The 17,942-nt window shown below is 32.7% G+C and overlaps 1 protein-coding gene across 1 annotated transcript in view; it reads left to right on the top strand.

Moving 5' to 3' along the window:
* LOC130446641 (uncharacterized) overlaps positions 1 to 17,942 on the top strand; it is a 117,086-nt gene that overhangs the window by 56,405 nt on the left and 42,739 nt on the right. Inside the window, exons 3-4 of the mRNA XM_056783009.1 lie at positions 1,445 to 1,774; positions 12,760 to 13,091. Coding sequence (XP_056638987.1) covers positions 1,482 to 1,774; positions 12,760 to 13,091 — 625 coding nt within the window. The 5' untranslated portion in view covers positions 1,445 to 1,481. The remainder of the gene's footprint in view (positions 1 to 1,444; positions 1,775 to 12,759; positions 13,092 to 17,942) is intronic.

The raw sequence follows: 17,942 nt of genomic DNA, 5'->3' as shown, positions 1-17,942 counted from the left end.
AAAATATTAAATGATAGTTTAGTAATTTAATGTAAAAATATCCTCATTCGAGCAAAAAGTACGTTCTGAATGCTTTCAAAAGTTATTTGTTTTATAATTGAAAAGCCAGACTACTGTAGTATTTCACAAAAAGTTCTCTAGCAATTATTTTTGCATCATTTATCCTATTTTTAACGACAAAATCAACCAAATAAGAAAAATGACTGTAAAAAATCATTCCAAATCTACCCGCTTCGAATCTGCCCCCAATCCCCTACCCAATCTGTCAACCGTTTCTCGTGGCCTGTGGCTTTTGGGCACGCCAGTGTCCGGGGTCCAGGGGCGAAGCCCCCCATTAGAAAGAAAAAATAATAATAAAATGGATCTAAAATAATCCTCAAGCGAAGAAAAACATTTTTTAGACAATTTTGGCTGTAAAAAATTCACGATTTTTGAACTTTTTACACTCAAAGTGCACCACAAGAAGGTTAGATAAGGTTAGGTTGATATATATAAATGTCAAATAAAAATGAATTTTTCCAGCATCACGTATCGATATCTCGAAAACGAAGTGAGATATCGAAAAATTTATTCTTCATTTTTGACTTATTTTGGATCGATTCACAAAATTGCATAATCAAATCCAGGCGCCACGGAAATCGAACTCGTGCCCGGAAGTCCAGAGGTAGTGTATAAAACAAGACCAATATTTTCAATAGACTAGACCAGTAAAAATCTTGATTCTTTGGAAAAATATTCAAAAAATATTGCTTTGAATACTGCTAATATCTTCCTTGACCTTTTATGTTTCGGAGGTAATTGGTATGCCTTCAAAAGCAGTAACCCTGTACAACTTACAGAGATGGGTAAAATATACAATTGATGGAAGAATTGCTCAACATCTCCCAAAAAACTTGATTATATCTAAGCGTAATCATATGAGGGCAAAAGAAGATCATACCCAATATCAAAAAATAGTGTTGAGTTCCAAATATTCAATAAAACTACTTATGTTGATAATAAAAAAGCTTAATTTGCTTGATGCATTAATTTCACTATTCTTAACATATCAAGTCACATAGCATATTAAATCGCCTTTCAAACACCATATTTTTTTTTTGATATTATGAATAATTCATAAAAAATATAGTTAAAATCAAAAGTTTACAGTAGGCCAGTTTCTATGCACGCAAGTATATATGATGATAGATGTACACTCATAATCACTATCAATATACTTTCAAAATGTATCATCGTTTTGAGCAGTGCTGGAAACTGTTCTCTTGTCAGAACTTATATCTTATTTCTCTAAATATAGATTTTACATTAGAAAACTATATCCTATGTACAAAAGTTGATTAAAAATCTCAGTGAACAAAATCCGGGTTGACTTGTATAATTCAGTTTGATTCAATCCATCCAACAACCAAAAAACCCTTCTCCTTCAAAAGTATTTTCTTTCTAGGTGAATCTCATGTAATATCTCCATCAATTTTACGAATATGCTAGCTCGATCTACGTCATCACGTCGAAGGAGAGCTTCCAGAAGCGCTGCCTCATCTCCACAAACAAGAGGCCTTACGTCGACTCCTAGTCCAGGAAGACGGGCTAGCATTGCCGTAACTCCAGCAGAACCCGACCATTTTAGGAATACTCTGGCTCCTGAGATTAGTAGAAGTCAGAGAAATTCCCTTATACCTGACATATCAGAAACTCAGATCTTGAAAGACAAGAAAACTGAAAGGACCAATAGACCAACTTTAGCTCCAGAATTTGATAGGAGCCCAAGAAACAGGTAAGTTAATGGTAGAATACATTTTCGAAATATTGAATTGGGAAATTATATTAGAAATCATTTATTGTAGTATTTTATCTTTTTTTGTTACTCCTTCCACTCTTCTTAGATATCCTGAATTCTACTTTTCTGTCGTTCTCTCCGTACAGGATGATCAAGATAAATAAAACTGAAATCGATCCTTGGGAAGCCTTCTGGATGAAGCCTTCCGGATTTATATAATCAACATTGAGAAAATGCATTCAGAGACAAAGAGACTACCTTTCAAATCAATTTTTTGAAAAAACAAAACACGGATTTCCACTTTGTAACATGACTTTTCAAAGTTTTTTAACTCGGAGATGGAATCTAATATGAAAAAGTTCCGGTCAAATACGAAGTTATTCTAAAGCTTGGAATACATACTGGAAAGGTACACTTTGGTGTCGCTTTTATGTTTGATTGCCACAGTGTCCCACAATGATAACGGGAAGATCGAGATCGCTCCGTGAAAAATCATTCGGATCCATATAATCAACATTGACAGACAAAAATCAAGTAAAATACGAAGTTAATCAAAAGCTTGGAATACATATTTAAAAAATTACGCTTTGGTGTTTAATTGCCACAGTCCCACAAAAATAACGGAATGGTCAAGATAAAGCAAATCGAAATCGCTTTATGAGAAGCTTTCCGGATGAAGCCTTCAATTAACATTCTGGAAACGCATTCATAGACAAATTATACAACTTAGCAATCTATTATCTCCTAATGACTTTAGGATAAAAATAAAACTTCACTATGACAGGAATATAATTGAAATTTTGACGTTATCTTAGGCTCTTCCACTTGCTTCTGAAATTTTATGATATTTACATGGTACCCTGTATAATTCAATTATGAAGCTTCTTTAATATTCATGTGCTTACGTTGTCCTACTACATTTAAAAAAATTGATAGAATGTTATTATGATGTTTTTGAAATTTTGTTATTCGTCAGGTGAAGCAAAATAAACATTGTGGTATGTAAATATGATAAATCGATTATGTAATCAAATATAATAGGCTTAGTATCGATTCGCCTTAAACCATCAACGAAATTCTGAAATTACTCGTTTAATACAAAATCAATCGAGCCCTTAAGATAACAGATAAATACTTGTTCAGAACCCGAACTAATGTAGTTATTGTAAGTTTTGTTGGTGTCGAATTATTCAATAATCTATTGATTGAATATATTTTTTATCTACTTGAATTATTGATAAATAATGATACGAACGGAATTTCATTTTCGCTAACAGCTTTGGTTAACACATTAAGAGGAAGAATAATTTTTGACAGCAAATAAAATTACAAGAGAATAAATTGTATGTTATTAAATACACAAAGTGGGCTTCAGAAAAGAGTCCACTCAGGTGTTTGGCAGTGTCAGAATTTATGGAAATGCTAAAATTCGTGGATTTTTGTTACAAGGGTACAGGAATATATTAAATTGTCAACTCATTCCTTTTCCATTCTCCCATATTCATAACTTTCATAAACCCGTGGTCAAAAACGTTCGTTAGCCACATTTACAAAATGTTTGCTTGATGATCACGAGGTTATCGTTGTTGGCAACGTAGCGTGTGCTGTTATAATACAGTTTTTTCATTAGTTACGTATAAATCAAACATTTTTCTATATAACAGAATAAAAAATAAACCTTTTATAGGTTAAGTTCTTATATTATCACAAAAACATGTTAAATATTAAAACTATAATGAACTAAATCATCATAAAATATTTGGATAAGTTTAATTTAAATCTTACTTACATTAAAATGATCCTGGCAAGAACAATAATTACATATCTTTGGATCGTCAAAACGATCAGCATATTCAAATCATTTTTATAGTATATTCGAATTTATGGGCATCATAAAATGAACTTTATCAGATATTTTAGACGTGGTATTTTTACATCCTGTCACAAAACACAATTTATATACGATTTCTCAGATTAATCAATGTTTGAACCACCTACAAAATTTTTGAATTCTTAATAATTCTTTTCTCTATAAATATTAATCAAAAAATATGTGATGAAAGTTGTATACGGGGTATTTCTATAATCAACCGACAACGCTCTACCAATATTCAAAGCTTGACTTATGGCAAATTTTTGATTTCGATTCAAAATTTTGAGCACTCTATATTTCAGCATTTAGGCTCCGTAAGAATCATTTATTGAGATCTCTCTATGGTAGAGCGATGTCGGTCGAATGTAGAAACACCCTGTATGAACTATTCTGAACCATTTTTTTCTCAAACCACTCAAGTACCATATTCCATAAAAAAAGGATTCAACGATCAAAATATTGTCTAATCATTATCCTACCAAAAACTTCATCGAAAAAGGATTTAAGGATCAAAATTTTATCCAATCATTATACTCACTTGAAATTTGTGTAAAAACTTCATCAAATGGGGAATTCAGAAATCAAATTTTCATCAACTAAATTTTCTTACCCGAAACTTGTGTAGAAATTTCATCAAAAAGAAATCCATAATCAAAATCTTCACCAATCAATAACCTCTCTCGATATTTGTGTAGAAACTTCATTAAAAATAATTCAAGAAATATAATTTTCTCCAATCATTATATTCACTCAAAATTTGAGTATAAACTCCATCAAAAAAGAATTCAAAGATCAAAATTTTCTCACTCGAAGCTTGTGTAGAAGCTTCATCGAAAAGGAATCCATGATCAAAATTTTCCCCAATTATTGTCCTCACTCAAAATTTGTGTAAAAACTCCATCAAATAAGGATTCAAAGATCAAAATTTTCTCACCCGAAGCTTGTGTAAAAGCTTCATCGAAAAGGAATCCATGATCAAAATTTTCCCCAATTATTGTCCTCACTCAAAATTTGTGTAAAAACTCCATCAAATAAGGATTCAAAGATCAAAATTTTCTCACCCGAAGCTTGTGTAGAAGCTTCATCGAAAAGGAATCCATGATCAAAATTTTCCCCAATTATTGTCCTCACTCAAAATTTGTGTAAAAACTCCATCAAATAAGGATTCAAAGATCAAAATTTTCTCACCCGAAGCTTGTGTAGAAGCTTCATCGAAAAGGAATCCATGATCAAAATTTTCCCCAATTATTGTCCTCACTCAAAATTTGTGTAAAAACTCCATCAAATAAGGATTCAAAGATCAAAATTTTCTCACCCGAAGCTTGTGTAGAAGCTTCATCGAAAAGGAATCCATGATCAAAATTTTCCCCAATTATTGTCCTCACTCAAAATTTGTGTAAAAACTCCATCAAATAAGGATTCAAAGATCAAAATTTTATCACTCGAAGATTGTGTAGAAACTTCATCGGAAAGGAATCCATGATCAAAATTTTCTCCAATTATTTTCCCCATTTCAATTTGTGTAGAAATTGCATCAAAAATTATTCCACGAGTAAAAATTTGCTCCAATCATTATTCTCACCCAAAAAATTTGTGTAGAAATTACATCAAAAATGATTCCAAGGATCAAAATTTGCTCTAGTCATTAATACCACTCGAAATTTGTGTAGAAACTTCAACAAAAAGTAATTTAAGGATCAAAATTTCCCCCAATCATTAACCGCACTAGAAATTTGTGTAGAAACTTTTTGGGAGTAAAAAAACACAGATTGTAATTCGTGCAGAATATTCTTCTGTATGTTATGAGAGATACCGGCTTCAGATTATCTTTCTCGCACATATCCTTATACAAGTTATGCATTTTTGCAATACTTAACTTGTTATCAAGATATTGCCTCTTCGTACATTCCCGCGTGTAGTGAGATTCCATCACAGAAAAGCTTTGGATATGATTCTTCACCATCTCTATATCAGAATCCTTTGTTTTATTGTAGGGTGCCTTTTAACCTCTTTAGTCATTGTTAGCTAACAAGCCTTCACCTTTAAATTTGGAAGCATGTTCAACGGCTTCTTTGCTTATACAAAGAGACCTTGCTTCTAATATTGTCATATAAGAAAATAGCGTTTAGAATCCAGTCGTGGCTTCTTAGTACTTCCTGGAGTTGATCTTCTTCGTTCAAGTGCATGGCACTCGACCCTGCTTAGGATGAAATCCTTTCGCCGATTAAAATCGGTTGACCAATAGTTGTTACATATCATATTTCTTGCAACTTGATTTAACTTATCTGTGCATTTGAAGCGACAGTTAGAGTAATCAATGAGTTGGCGTTTTTTAATATTCTTCTTCCATTTACTCGGATCATATTTTTTCCAGCGTGTTCTAGATGTCAGATCTTTCGGCAAAGTATTATGTAAATTACCATTTTTCTCTACAATATCTAAAACAGAAATAAGGGTAACGAACTTACTTCGTAATATTATTTTGAAAAACAAAACATCAAAATTAGATAATAAAAAAAATATATCTTCTTCTGAAGAACTATCTGATCCTGGCACATAATCTTATATCGAGCAATCGGAATAGTCTAAAATTGTTGCCAATTCATTACGGACACGCTCTGGTTCGGGCTCTAGATTGGATAATGTTGTTTCCTCTATATTCTCATTTAATAATAATACACTTACCATTATTACCTAGGTTCAAACACCGTTTTCAACATACGAGAACTACGACAAAACATTTTTAAATTGATATAACTACTAAAAAATCTCAAATTTTCCACATTCCGACAATAAGTGCACGCCACAACTCAAAGTTTTAGGTTATGTTTATACAAAAACTTTAGACAAATCCATACAACTGATACAGAATAACGTGTGTATTTCCGAATTTTATACTGCCAAAATAAACTAAGTGCCAATTATTTTACTGAATATGATGAAGATTGTGTATTTTACCGAAAACAGTACAGCGAAAACCAGATATCTGACAGATGTCTCATGATAAAAATATTTTTCCTTACAACAAAAACAAGCTAACTAATTTTTGTCTTATTTTGGTGGAACTAGAAGGTTTCAAATGATAAAATACTTATCCATTTTGAGATCCAGCTGTACTTATCTCGTTTTAGCAGACTAAAAGTTGTAAAAATGGAGTTGGGTTTTTTGTTTTGCCTACCTTAACAGTTTGTTTGGAGTTGTCAGGTTTTGTCAATATGTTTTTCGAACATTTTTTAATCCAATAGAGTACTTAACTCCGAATTGAGTAAAAGTGGAGTTACCTTGTTTTGGCAGTAACCCGACGATATATTAGTTAAGTAATGAAATTTTCAATTGAATATTTCAACATAAATTGCAAATTCTTCTAAATCGCATCAAATTACCCCGAAGAACAGATAAATTTACGGTCTTTTTTTCCGAATGGTGGAGAACTTTCTATTTAATATTCTTCACCTTATACCCGCCACACCATTGATCGGAGCTGAAGTAGCTATTTGTTTTTCTTTTTTTTCCGATTTAGTATGTAGCACATGAAACATTCGGAATTTAATGGATCAATCAAACATTCTTGTGCTGAACTGTTTTTTCTCAAATAAAAATCATCTATTTATTTTATAGGACTCGAAGATAGATGATAGTATTAAATGAGTTTCTTATAATTATTTGAATAGATTTGAATTATTCAATGAAAATCCAATATTTCGAATTTTTTGAAATAAATATCTTTTTCTACGTCCGTTATGTTTCTTCATACATATGCATTCATAAAGAATGTAATTTCTGAATCGGTCAAAAAGCGTGAAAAAACTTCTCCAGCAGCTCTACCAGTTGAAACGGTGCACTTGACTTAATATATGACTCATCTCATACATATTTTCTACTTCTTCTATCAATAAAAATCAAACATAAAAAAATAAGATCGAATGCATTCCTCACGAGACTAACTACAAGACATAAGTAATGATTTTATTTTTATTTTATAATTTTGACAAATGATAGATGTGTATCCAAAAAAGCAAGATCTACATGGTGTCCTTTTCGAGGGCGGAAAATTTTTCACCCAAAATAACCCCAAAAATCGAAAGATCATCAAATTTATAGCAAAAAATGTCATATAAAGTTTTTTCGCCAGATCAATAGTTTTTGAGTTATTCGCAATTGAAAACACGATTTTTTGTCAAAAAAGCATTTTCTAATAATCGTTTACGTATAACTGTAATGATGCATTTAATAGAAAAGAGTGTGATAAATAATAAACAATAACTAAGGAATTAAGCTAAATTTTAAGATCTCAATGCTCTACCTAAAGCAAGTTATAGATACTTGAATAGCTTTTATTTGACTTAATTGAGCATTTAACCTCAAATAACGAAAAAATGGTACATTTTTCAACAAAAAGTCATACAATACTTTTTAAAGAGTTTAAAAAGACCTTTCACACGACTACCACTAAAAGTCGTTCCGACCGAAATTTAAGTGAGATATGATGTAAAATAGTTAAAGCTAAAAAAACATTGCACACATCGCAACCATGTAGATATTGATATGGAGGGTGAAATAAGCTACGATCTCAGCATTCCAAGTGAGGAATTTCGATCAACCAATTATACCATCTAAAAGGTCAGAAGTTGGTCATAAAAGGTCAGTTAGTCTGAAAAAACTTGACATATTATACTTGTATCAAAATGTGTAGTGGGGATTTGAAGGATTATACATAACAAGCTTATTTAACGATAATTTTATATAAATATATCATAAATCAAGTTTTTCAGCCCTAACTTTTCGTTTGTAGTCCAATCTAATACTTATTTATCTATATATTTATCCAAAACTATTTTTTCCATATCTCTTTGGCTCTTTTCTTTTTTTATGGTTGATTCCTAACAGCCAAATATTTATTCATGCTTCTAGGTCGCGTATAAGTATTTTTTTTTTCGCGATGGAGGTGGTAAGATGTCTCAACGACCTTGGAGAAGTTTAGCCTTCATTAAAAATTCATTAACGTTGACCAACTGACCTTTTATGGCCAATTTCTAACCGTTTAAGTCGTATAATTGGTCAATTCCGTTTAAGAAGTATTGATATCGCGGAGATACTTGCATGCCATAGAAATTGGGATTTTGGGGTATCGTATACATTGCGACCAAAAGGATCGATTGTGACTCCCTTTCTTAATGTGATACTGGAGAACCCAGTATTCACAGCTGATCCGTTAATTCCACTCCTTTTAGAAAGTCTAGAATGTGGGATGGCTTCATATCCCATAAATCTACGTCTTCCATTTCAAGCGCTCCCAGGTGTAGTGGTATAGAGTTCTTCAGTGTTTCACACTTCGAGAGATGTGGATAGAGGTTCCGTCCTCTGTGCAACAAAATCTGCACGCTGTATCATCTGCTAAGTCTAGCGTTTTCAGATGTTTTCTGGTTATAGTTCCCCAGAACAGTATTTGCTTGTCTTAGCCCCCGTACGTTGTCCTAATAATTAGTTTTACTCCTCTCCACCTTTTTTTAGCTCGTTAAATTTTTTTAATCGATCCCAAATGAGTTTGAATTTTATTATATTGGAGCTTAAATCTCTAATGACTGCTTGACTATCGGTCTCCTGTTTGCAATAGTTCCTAATCTAGATTAAACTGAACACATTTTCCAATTGCATAGATTTCCGCTTAAAAAATGCTTAGTGCGCTTCCCAGGAATTCGGAGTTTTTGTTTCTGGGCCTTATTCTAGTTCCGTCTGTTGTTTTAGATCCGTCCGAATACCATTTAATAGCATTTCTGTTCATTACTTGTATGGTGTTTCGATCTCACTTGATTTGTATGATGATGAAATGATGGAAAACTTGTTAAAAAATTATTAGAATATTACTAGGTGGTATCCATTATGATAAATATCATTATTTGGAATAGTGCTTAATTTGTTTTTGACGATAATTATAAGATAATCGTATTTTTCGAATCTATTGTATAGATTGACAATAAACACATGTTGAAGATACCACTAATAATGCAACATTACAAAATTCACTGCAATTTAATAATTGTTATAATAAAAATTTTACATTTAAGTTTTATAATAATTATATTAATAATTATTCAGTTCTTGTTAGTTATCTAATATAGTTTTTTTCTGTTCTTTAGTCATAAAATATTTCATAATCATTCTTATTGTTTTATCATCTCTACTATTACAAAAGAAATATTATTTTGTAGGATTTTTGAACTTTTCAGCACATGTGTAATATTGTTTAATTGACTCGACAAAGTTTGTCATAAAGGGCTCAGATGTAAACTGAATAAACTCCTGCCTAAACAACATGCAAAACTGTTATATAAACCTATATAAAATAACAAGACTCAGAGTAAATAAAGAAGATGCAGGAAAAAATCAGTACATGTCAATTTCACAAATAAAAAGCTGTGGGCCTATGGGATTTTTTCTAGCTCAAACACTCAAATATTTGATGAGCGAACTCAAACAGAAATAAATACGATCCAAAACAATTGCAGACAGAAAATCGATAGCTAGAACAACAACGCGTGAGTTTTCTAATTTCTGCTTGATTTTACAGCATAATGTATATAAACATTGAAATATTTCAATTTTCTTGACAGCCACCAATTAACATGGAATATTATTCTACAATACGAGGTTTGATGGTTGGATACTGCAGACGTTTGCGTATATACTGCGGACAAATAAGTGTATGACTATTTTCTAGAAGCTTCATTTTACAGCATGATGTAAATAAACATAAAAATATGAGCTCCGTTATCATCAGTTAATAAGCTCCAAAATTTCAGCCACAATTCAATCAACGTACAAAGTGTGAAAATATTGTGTGCTAAAATCCTTCTCTTTCAATAAATTATACTCTTTAATATAATTTTAGAAATAAAATTCTCTATTGGGATGACCTGTGATAAGGGGATTGAGAACTAAGTAAAATAAATTATGAGTAAACTTTAATATAAACTTACCTTCTTACTTTACAACAGATAAACGTCTACCTTCATCATCATTAGCAACATTGATGATGGCTAGTTCACTATTTTATTTAACTTGGTGGTATGTCGATGTCCCAAATTTTGTATTCTTCTTTTATATCACCGTTAATGCGTTGTACATCCGCCAATTTAAATAACCTATTTTCAAATCACATGTAATTTAAAATCCAATATATTTCCCTTAGACTTATCATGAAGGTTCATATCATGAAAAGGCTGATATACTTTCTGGAAACAGGGCACTTCATTTTTCATCATCAAAAGGCTAGAAATAGCCTTTATCTTGAAGTTTTTCGTATCTTTATTTTCGAGTTTTTTTTTATCTGCTGATTATTGGTTTTTTAACTCTTGAATTTGTCTAACGAGGCCGTTAGACCGAATTTGACAATACATCGAATGCAATAAACACGAGTCACATACAACATTTTTCCTAATCTTTTATTTAGGTGTAGAAAAATAAAAAGCGTGATTTAAGTGCAAAATATTCAATTATTCAGTAACACTATGGGTTAACATTGAGAAAGTTAGGAACTGTTAATTAGGAATAATTTAACTTAAACATTATTTGTATCATCAATATTACAAGTGAATGTACAATTTCTCCAATTTTCAATATTAATATTTCTTAGTGAATCATTTTTTAATTCTATTTCTTGATTTGTGACTTCTCTAAATGTACTAATACTTGATATCTGTACATTGTCATTTTCTTTAGCTTGAAATATTAGTTTTGCAACATTGAGTTTGCCTAATGCCCCTGCAAATAGGGGCATTAGGCAAGGGGACTCTCTCAGTCCGCTCCTATTTAACATAGTGATGGATGAAATCATAAAACAAGTACGCAAACTAAGAGGATACAAAATGGGAAATAAAGAAGTCAAAATCCTGTGCTATGCAGACGATGCGGTACTGTTGGCGGAGAACGAGGACGATCTGCAAAGGCTACTGTACCAATTTAACAAAACAGCAAAAAAGTTCAATATGATAATATCAGCGGCAAAGACAGAATCAATGATTACTTCCAAGACGCCGATCAGATGTAAGCTTGTGGTGGATAACAAAATAATACACCAGGAAATGAAATTTAAATATCTGGGAATCGAAATATCTGGACACGGGGACGAGGAGACGGAAGTAAGAAACCAAACTACAAGAGCCTCAAGAGCAGCAGCATACCTAAATGACACAATATGGCGAAATAAATACATTCGAACTGAAGCAAAAGGAGTGAAAACATAAGACGAACATGCGGCATAGATAATATCAATGACTGGGTACTGGATAGAAAGATAAAATGGAATGAGCACATTGACCGCATGACGGAAGAACGAATTGTGAAAATATCAAGGGACAAATCACCAGCAGGACAAAGAAGCCTTGGAAGACCTAGGAAAAGATGGAGTGACAACCTCCCAGGTGACTGAGCAGAGGCAATGACGTGAAGAAAAACAGGCAATAATGCCTATACACAGCAGGAAGAAGAAGAAGAGTTTGTTTGCAAGTGGCTGCTCTACGTATCATTCCGCTACTGTCGACGATTTCCACCCGCCGTGTCGTATGAGCACTAGTATATCTGCTCTAGTATCTGCAAGAAGTGTTGCGTTTATGTGGAATATTACTGGGACGTAATTTCGTGTATTTACGATATATAATTGTAAATATAAAAAAACAAAAGAATGTAATAATGATTATCCCATTTAAAAAGAATTTCTCACATTCTTTTGGGTGTTATACTGAAATTTCCTTTTAAAAATCATTGTTCTGTTTCGCACGCTTTTAGAAGTTTGAATAATATGTAATTTCACGTATTGATTTGAGTTTTTGAATGCTTAATATCAATAGTTGTCTTACATAAAAACTACGTCAAGACTTTCGCGAGAAAAAAATTGTTTCTCACTACAATATATCATAAACTTCAAGACATGTAAATGAATTTAGTAACATAATTAGATCGTAGAGATATTCCTCAAATTAATTGAAGAGTCAAAGTCAATTGAAGAAATAATTAATAGGGATCCCAGCTATAAATTAATTAAAAAATCTGAGACCACAAAATTATAGTGAACTTTCATGAATATTTTAGATGAATTGATACTTTGTTGCAGTCTTTTACCAGACTCTCAGAAGAGTCCCCGTCACAGCTTAGTACCTACCGATCACTTTCGCTGTCCATCAAAAACCAGTTTATCTACCACAGATTATGTTCTCAGTCCAAGGAACAGTATATCAATAGATTTCAATAGAAGTCCGAGGAATAGTTTGGTACCGGAACATAGTAGAAGTCCTCGACACAGCCTAACTCCAGAAACTAACGTATACAGTTCGAAATTGAACGTAGCAGAATTCAATAGAAGTCCAAGAAATAGTTTGGTACCAGAATCGACTAGGGTATCTAGAAGGAGTCTAACAGAAGCGGGTACTTGGAGACAAGACGAGGGTGAGTGTAATAAATAAGGAAAATCAAATATGTACATGAAAACCCCAAAATATGCAGAAATAATTTGGTCAAAATATGCACAAAAGTATTAAAAATAAACAGACAATTCAATTTTTTTGCTTTGGTACTAAACTGAACCTGAATATGTATTTATTCAATTAAACAAATAGTCGTGAGTTATAAAATTACTGATTATTACAGGATCCAAAACAATGGATTAAGTTGATTCTCTCTTTGAAATATTAGCTGTTTGGTTTGGAAGTCGAATCCGCAATAATTTTCAGATTTTTGAGTTTTTTTTGAAAAAAATTTTCTACTTAAATATTTGTTCAATTATGCACAATATGGTAGTTGCTAAAGATATAAGCAAATGCGCTTGACTCATTGGGGTTTTCTTAGTAATTAATATTTACTCAAATTTGAATTGGGTAGGAAATTGCAACAATTTGTCCTCGCGGATACTCTTTAGAACAAATCAGATAAAATTCAGCTTTCCCTTGGTACCTAAAGTATATAAATATGTTAACGAAATGCACAACAATGTAATCGGTAGTTTTTATTTAATTAGCGTTACAAAAAAATATGTTCAGTATGAATATCTCCAACTGTTCTAGAAATTTCAACGTCAAAGCAGATAGGCTTTTCCTCTCAACTCTAGTCCTCTGAAACTTCTTCTGTATTGATATTTCCGGTTGCTCTTGTACATGAAATGATAATTAATTGATTTTATTTGATTTTGAATATATCTTAGACTTCCAATTTTCACTGCAGTTCATAATTCTTAGAATAATATTGTCAGAAAACTCAAGTTGATGATCTTTTTTGCTCAATTTTTTATTTTAACGCTCGATTCTAGTCTGGAGATATTGTAGATAATAGCCGCTTATAGCAGAAATCCTTTTATCGATGTGCACATCTTAATTGGCACTCAATTGCAAAAAAAGAAGTCTAATTTGGTAATCGGCAGACGATTTTTGACGCCCTCCCAATCTCCAAATGCAAAGCATTAGGTGAATATTTCTCTCTATAGATACGTAGTGAGGACCATAGTCCTTTGGCCTCATATAGTAAATAGAGTGCGGTTCTCAAAAGTGGTTAATGTGTTGTTGAAGTTTTCATTCAAAAACCAAAATAAATGTAATTTCATATCGTTTAATAAAATAGCATTAAAGAGAAAAAAATTATTATTTAATGTATCAACAATAGAATTCAGTTAGAAAGACTGACCCGAAAAGGTGGGTGGTTGACCGCCCCCCTGAAGCGGGAAGGGTCTGGCTGCGCAGATAGACGACCCGAAGTTTAAATGGTAAAATTGGAAATACTATGGCCGGTTCCTTCAAAAACATACTGATGAGCAAAAAATTGAGAACATTTTAAAATTTTCATGTTCTTTGAAAATTTACGTTTTCAGATGGTATTCGCAAGCTGTACATCGTTCCATGTGCTTTTGTAAGCTGAATGTGATACTCTATACTAAAGAAAAATGTATTTTTTTATTGGATCTGAACATTTTTTCTGATAAAGCAACAAATCAACATTTTAAACGAATCTCAACAACAACAAAATAAAAAAACTTGATACTAATAACTTGTATTCCATCCTCTTGCATTGATGACTGCTCGAAGTCGGCGCGGTGAACCGCCTAATTTCTACCTCATCCAGATACTCTCTGACAATTCTGGCTGTATATGATCTCGCATTATCTTTGATAAAAATGCCACGTTCCTCCACAGTCACCATGAAAGGCATAACATGGTCTTCTAACACCAGCGTAATGTACCTGTGAGAGGTTAGGGATCCATTTTCTATGAAACTAACTACGTACGAGCTTTGCAGTGATTCCTAACCCAAACCACAACTGACCCACCGCCAAATGGAAGACGCTTGTCAATGCAAACTTCAGCATATCTTTCCCTAGGTCTTTTCCACACTAGTCGATGTCCATCTGACCCAGTGAGGCAAAAACTCATCTGAAAACAATACCCATCTCCAGTCATCATCATTCTAACGAACGTTTCTCTTGTAAATGTCAATCTTGCAGACCGATGATGGCGTTGCAACGGGGGACCTGTAGCCATTCTGCATGACAGTCCAGCAGCATGAAGTCTTCTTCTAACGGTCCATTCACTAACTTCAACATTTCCCACTCTTCCAACTGATTAATTGATTTCGCAGTGAAACCTCAGTACCCAACCTATTCCGTGGACACCAAAAAACGGTCATCTCGTTGAGTGGTAACTGTTTTTCGCCCAGATTCTGATCTTATAGTGATCAGGCTACTGGAGACTAGCCTGATCACACCTGGCACATCCTTTGCATACCACAAAGACTAGCACCAACAATTCTTGCAGTTTCACGTTGCCCCGACCATGTTGTAACAGCGCAACAATTCTTGCCACAACAATCGGATTTAAGGGCATTATGGGCCTGTTAAATCACTACACTTTGCAATCGTAAGGTTTTCACAAAGAATCAACAGTAAACTGGAAAACAGGCAAGGGAAATGTGAATGTTCAATTAGCACAAAGGCACATTTTCATCAAAGTCGTACTTCTTAAGTGACCTCAATTCTTTGCTTGCTAGTGTATTTAATTATCACTTCGCCGTCTACCAGCTTTTGATACATCCATATAGCTTCTTAAAATCATGATTACGTTTTATAAAATGAAGTTTATTTTTCAAATTAATTACGAAAATGACTATGATTGTACGGATGACTGATGTGATGAATCAAACTGAATTATCCTCTTTGGAAGGTTAATATAACTTTGTTAAAAAATTTTGTCAGTTTATAAATATCCAAATATAAATGTAACATTTATATTTGAATTTTTGGATAACTCATATTATTAATCACTTAAAATTTTTCTTTCAAATTTCTTTGAGATGAATTTGTATTACATTTTGTTTACATGGTCTGGCATCAAGATAAATCAATTCCATCCATTTTTTTTTCAATGTTGATTGCAGGGTTTTTTAAGATGAGAATTAAGTATTTGGTTTATGTTTTAAATCTTCTTCAACTGTAATTCAATTAACCACATAACGGAAGTTTGCTTAATATACTTTCTTGAAGTTCTCCTATTACTAATTGTATTATTACACTCCAATAAATTCGTTATTCTCTCAGGACTTTTCATAAGTCTTTCGAATATATGTTTGTCTATCCGGAAGAATAGTTTTCTTTCTCTACAACTCTGGTATAGACAATGCAGTTTGCGGTAAACGCATCCGTCTGTAATTTACGCAACTTGTTTGCTCTCAGTTTTTGGTTATGGGTAGTTTCATATTTTGTGATACATGAAAACAATTGAATTGGATCATCCTCGTTTCATTTGTAGCAAAAAATATGAGAGTATCGAAGCTTTGTGTCTATATTTTTTAATGAAAACAAATTTTGAACAAAGTACTTCGACCCCAATTGACATCAAGGATTTAAACAGAAAAATATAAGATGCGTTATAATCGATTGAGCAGTGCTAGTTGGTTGATTCTCATTGGTTACGGTTAGAAAATGTAATCAGCTAACTAAACTCTCTTGTTATGTCAACAGGTTTTTAATTAACAACGTGCTTCGTAACATCGAGTAATAATTAGGTTTCAAGAATTTTTCCTCATTGTTTGGACTTTGAAATAACCTAAAATAACTATTCTTAACGTTTTTGTTGTGACATCAATTTCCATAATAAAGTTTTCTTATACATTTTATGATTTTATATATATACATCAATGCCCAATGGCGTACAAATATCTTTTTTTTTCTAAAAAATGAATATGGGAAATTGAGATTATTACAGTATTTATAATACACTATCAGTGAAAACTTTCTGCCCACCCCATAATCCATTTATTAAATTTCAAAATAATACCATAATAGCTGTATACATGTTTAAGAGAATTACGCAACAGACAAAAATAAATAATCTTACTACAGTACGATAATATGATGACGAATGCCGTCCCTGTACTACAGGTGATTTAGCGGCACGGGCCCTTCCCACGCGACTTTTCGTTAACAATGCCGCGCTCCGTTTCGTCCGGGATATTCACGCGATGATCATGCACTGATCATTGTTTTGGTTTTCTAGTTTTCTCCGATAAATAAATCACCTGAGCAACAAGAGTTGGTTGGACTCGATTTGAACTCACTTCAAACATATTAAGGGTCGATGACAATAGACTAATTAGATAATTTTGTCCAATTGTCGCTATCATGATAATGATTGTTAACTTTTTAACGAAAGTGCCCACTCGAGGAACGGAGTCTACTGTATCGATGCGCAAATAAGTCAATATTATTAAAAGAATATTTACTGATAGAATATGGTTTAAAATGAACTTTGGAACGCCAAAACGTCTCGTTTTCTGAAACCGCGGAAAAATATGAATGGCGAAGACATCATCGCTCGTGCTATGTTTACTAATGGTTTGACATATTTTTCGTTCACTCACTTCTCGATATTTGTTTTGTTGTTGTTTGATGCTCGTATATCCTGTAAATGACTTGATCTTCTTTTGTTTTGGAACCATAATCTCGAAACGCAAGTATACGTTCAATGTTAACTTACAAACATAATATCCGTTTATCAAGCAAACAAATACTCCTTCAGATGTCAGTTGTGAAAAGTGTCGTACAAAATTTAGTGTTTCCCACAGTGATTTCCAGTGATATTGAACAGCATTTGAAGTCTGAAAAACATAAAAATTCCGATCGCGCCGCAGCTTCGATTTCTTCGATGTTAACCGTGGCAGAAGGTGTCTGGGCTCACAGTTTTCGCTATAATGATTGTGCGTCGAAATTAATTCAATCATGTTTTAATTCCAAATACTGCATCGAAAAAATCAAAGGAC

The sequence above is a fragment of the Diorhabda sublineata genome, chromosome 7 (assembly GCF_026230105.1).
Source record: "Diorhabda sublineata isolate icDioSubl1.1 chromosome 7, icDioSubl1.1, whole genome shotgun sequence".
Classification (NCBI taxonomy): domain Eukaryota; kingdom Metazoa; phylum Arthropoda; class Insecta; order Coleoptera; family Chrysomelidae; genus Diorhabda; species Diorhabda sublineata.
This window is presented reverse-complemented; position numbering and strand designations above follow the sequence as displayed.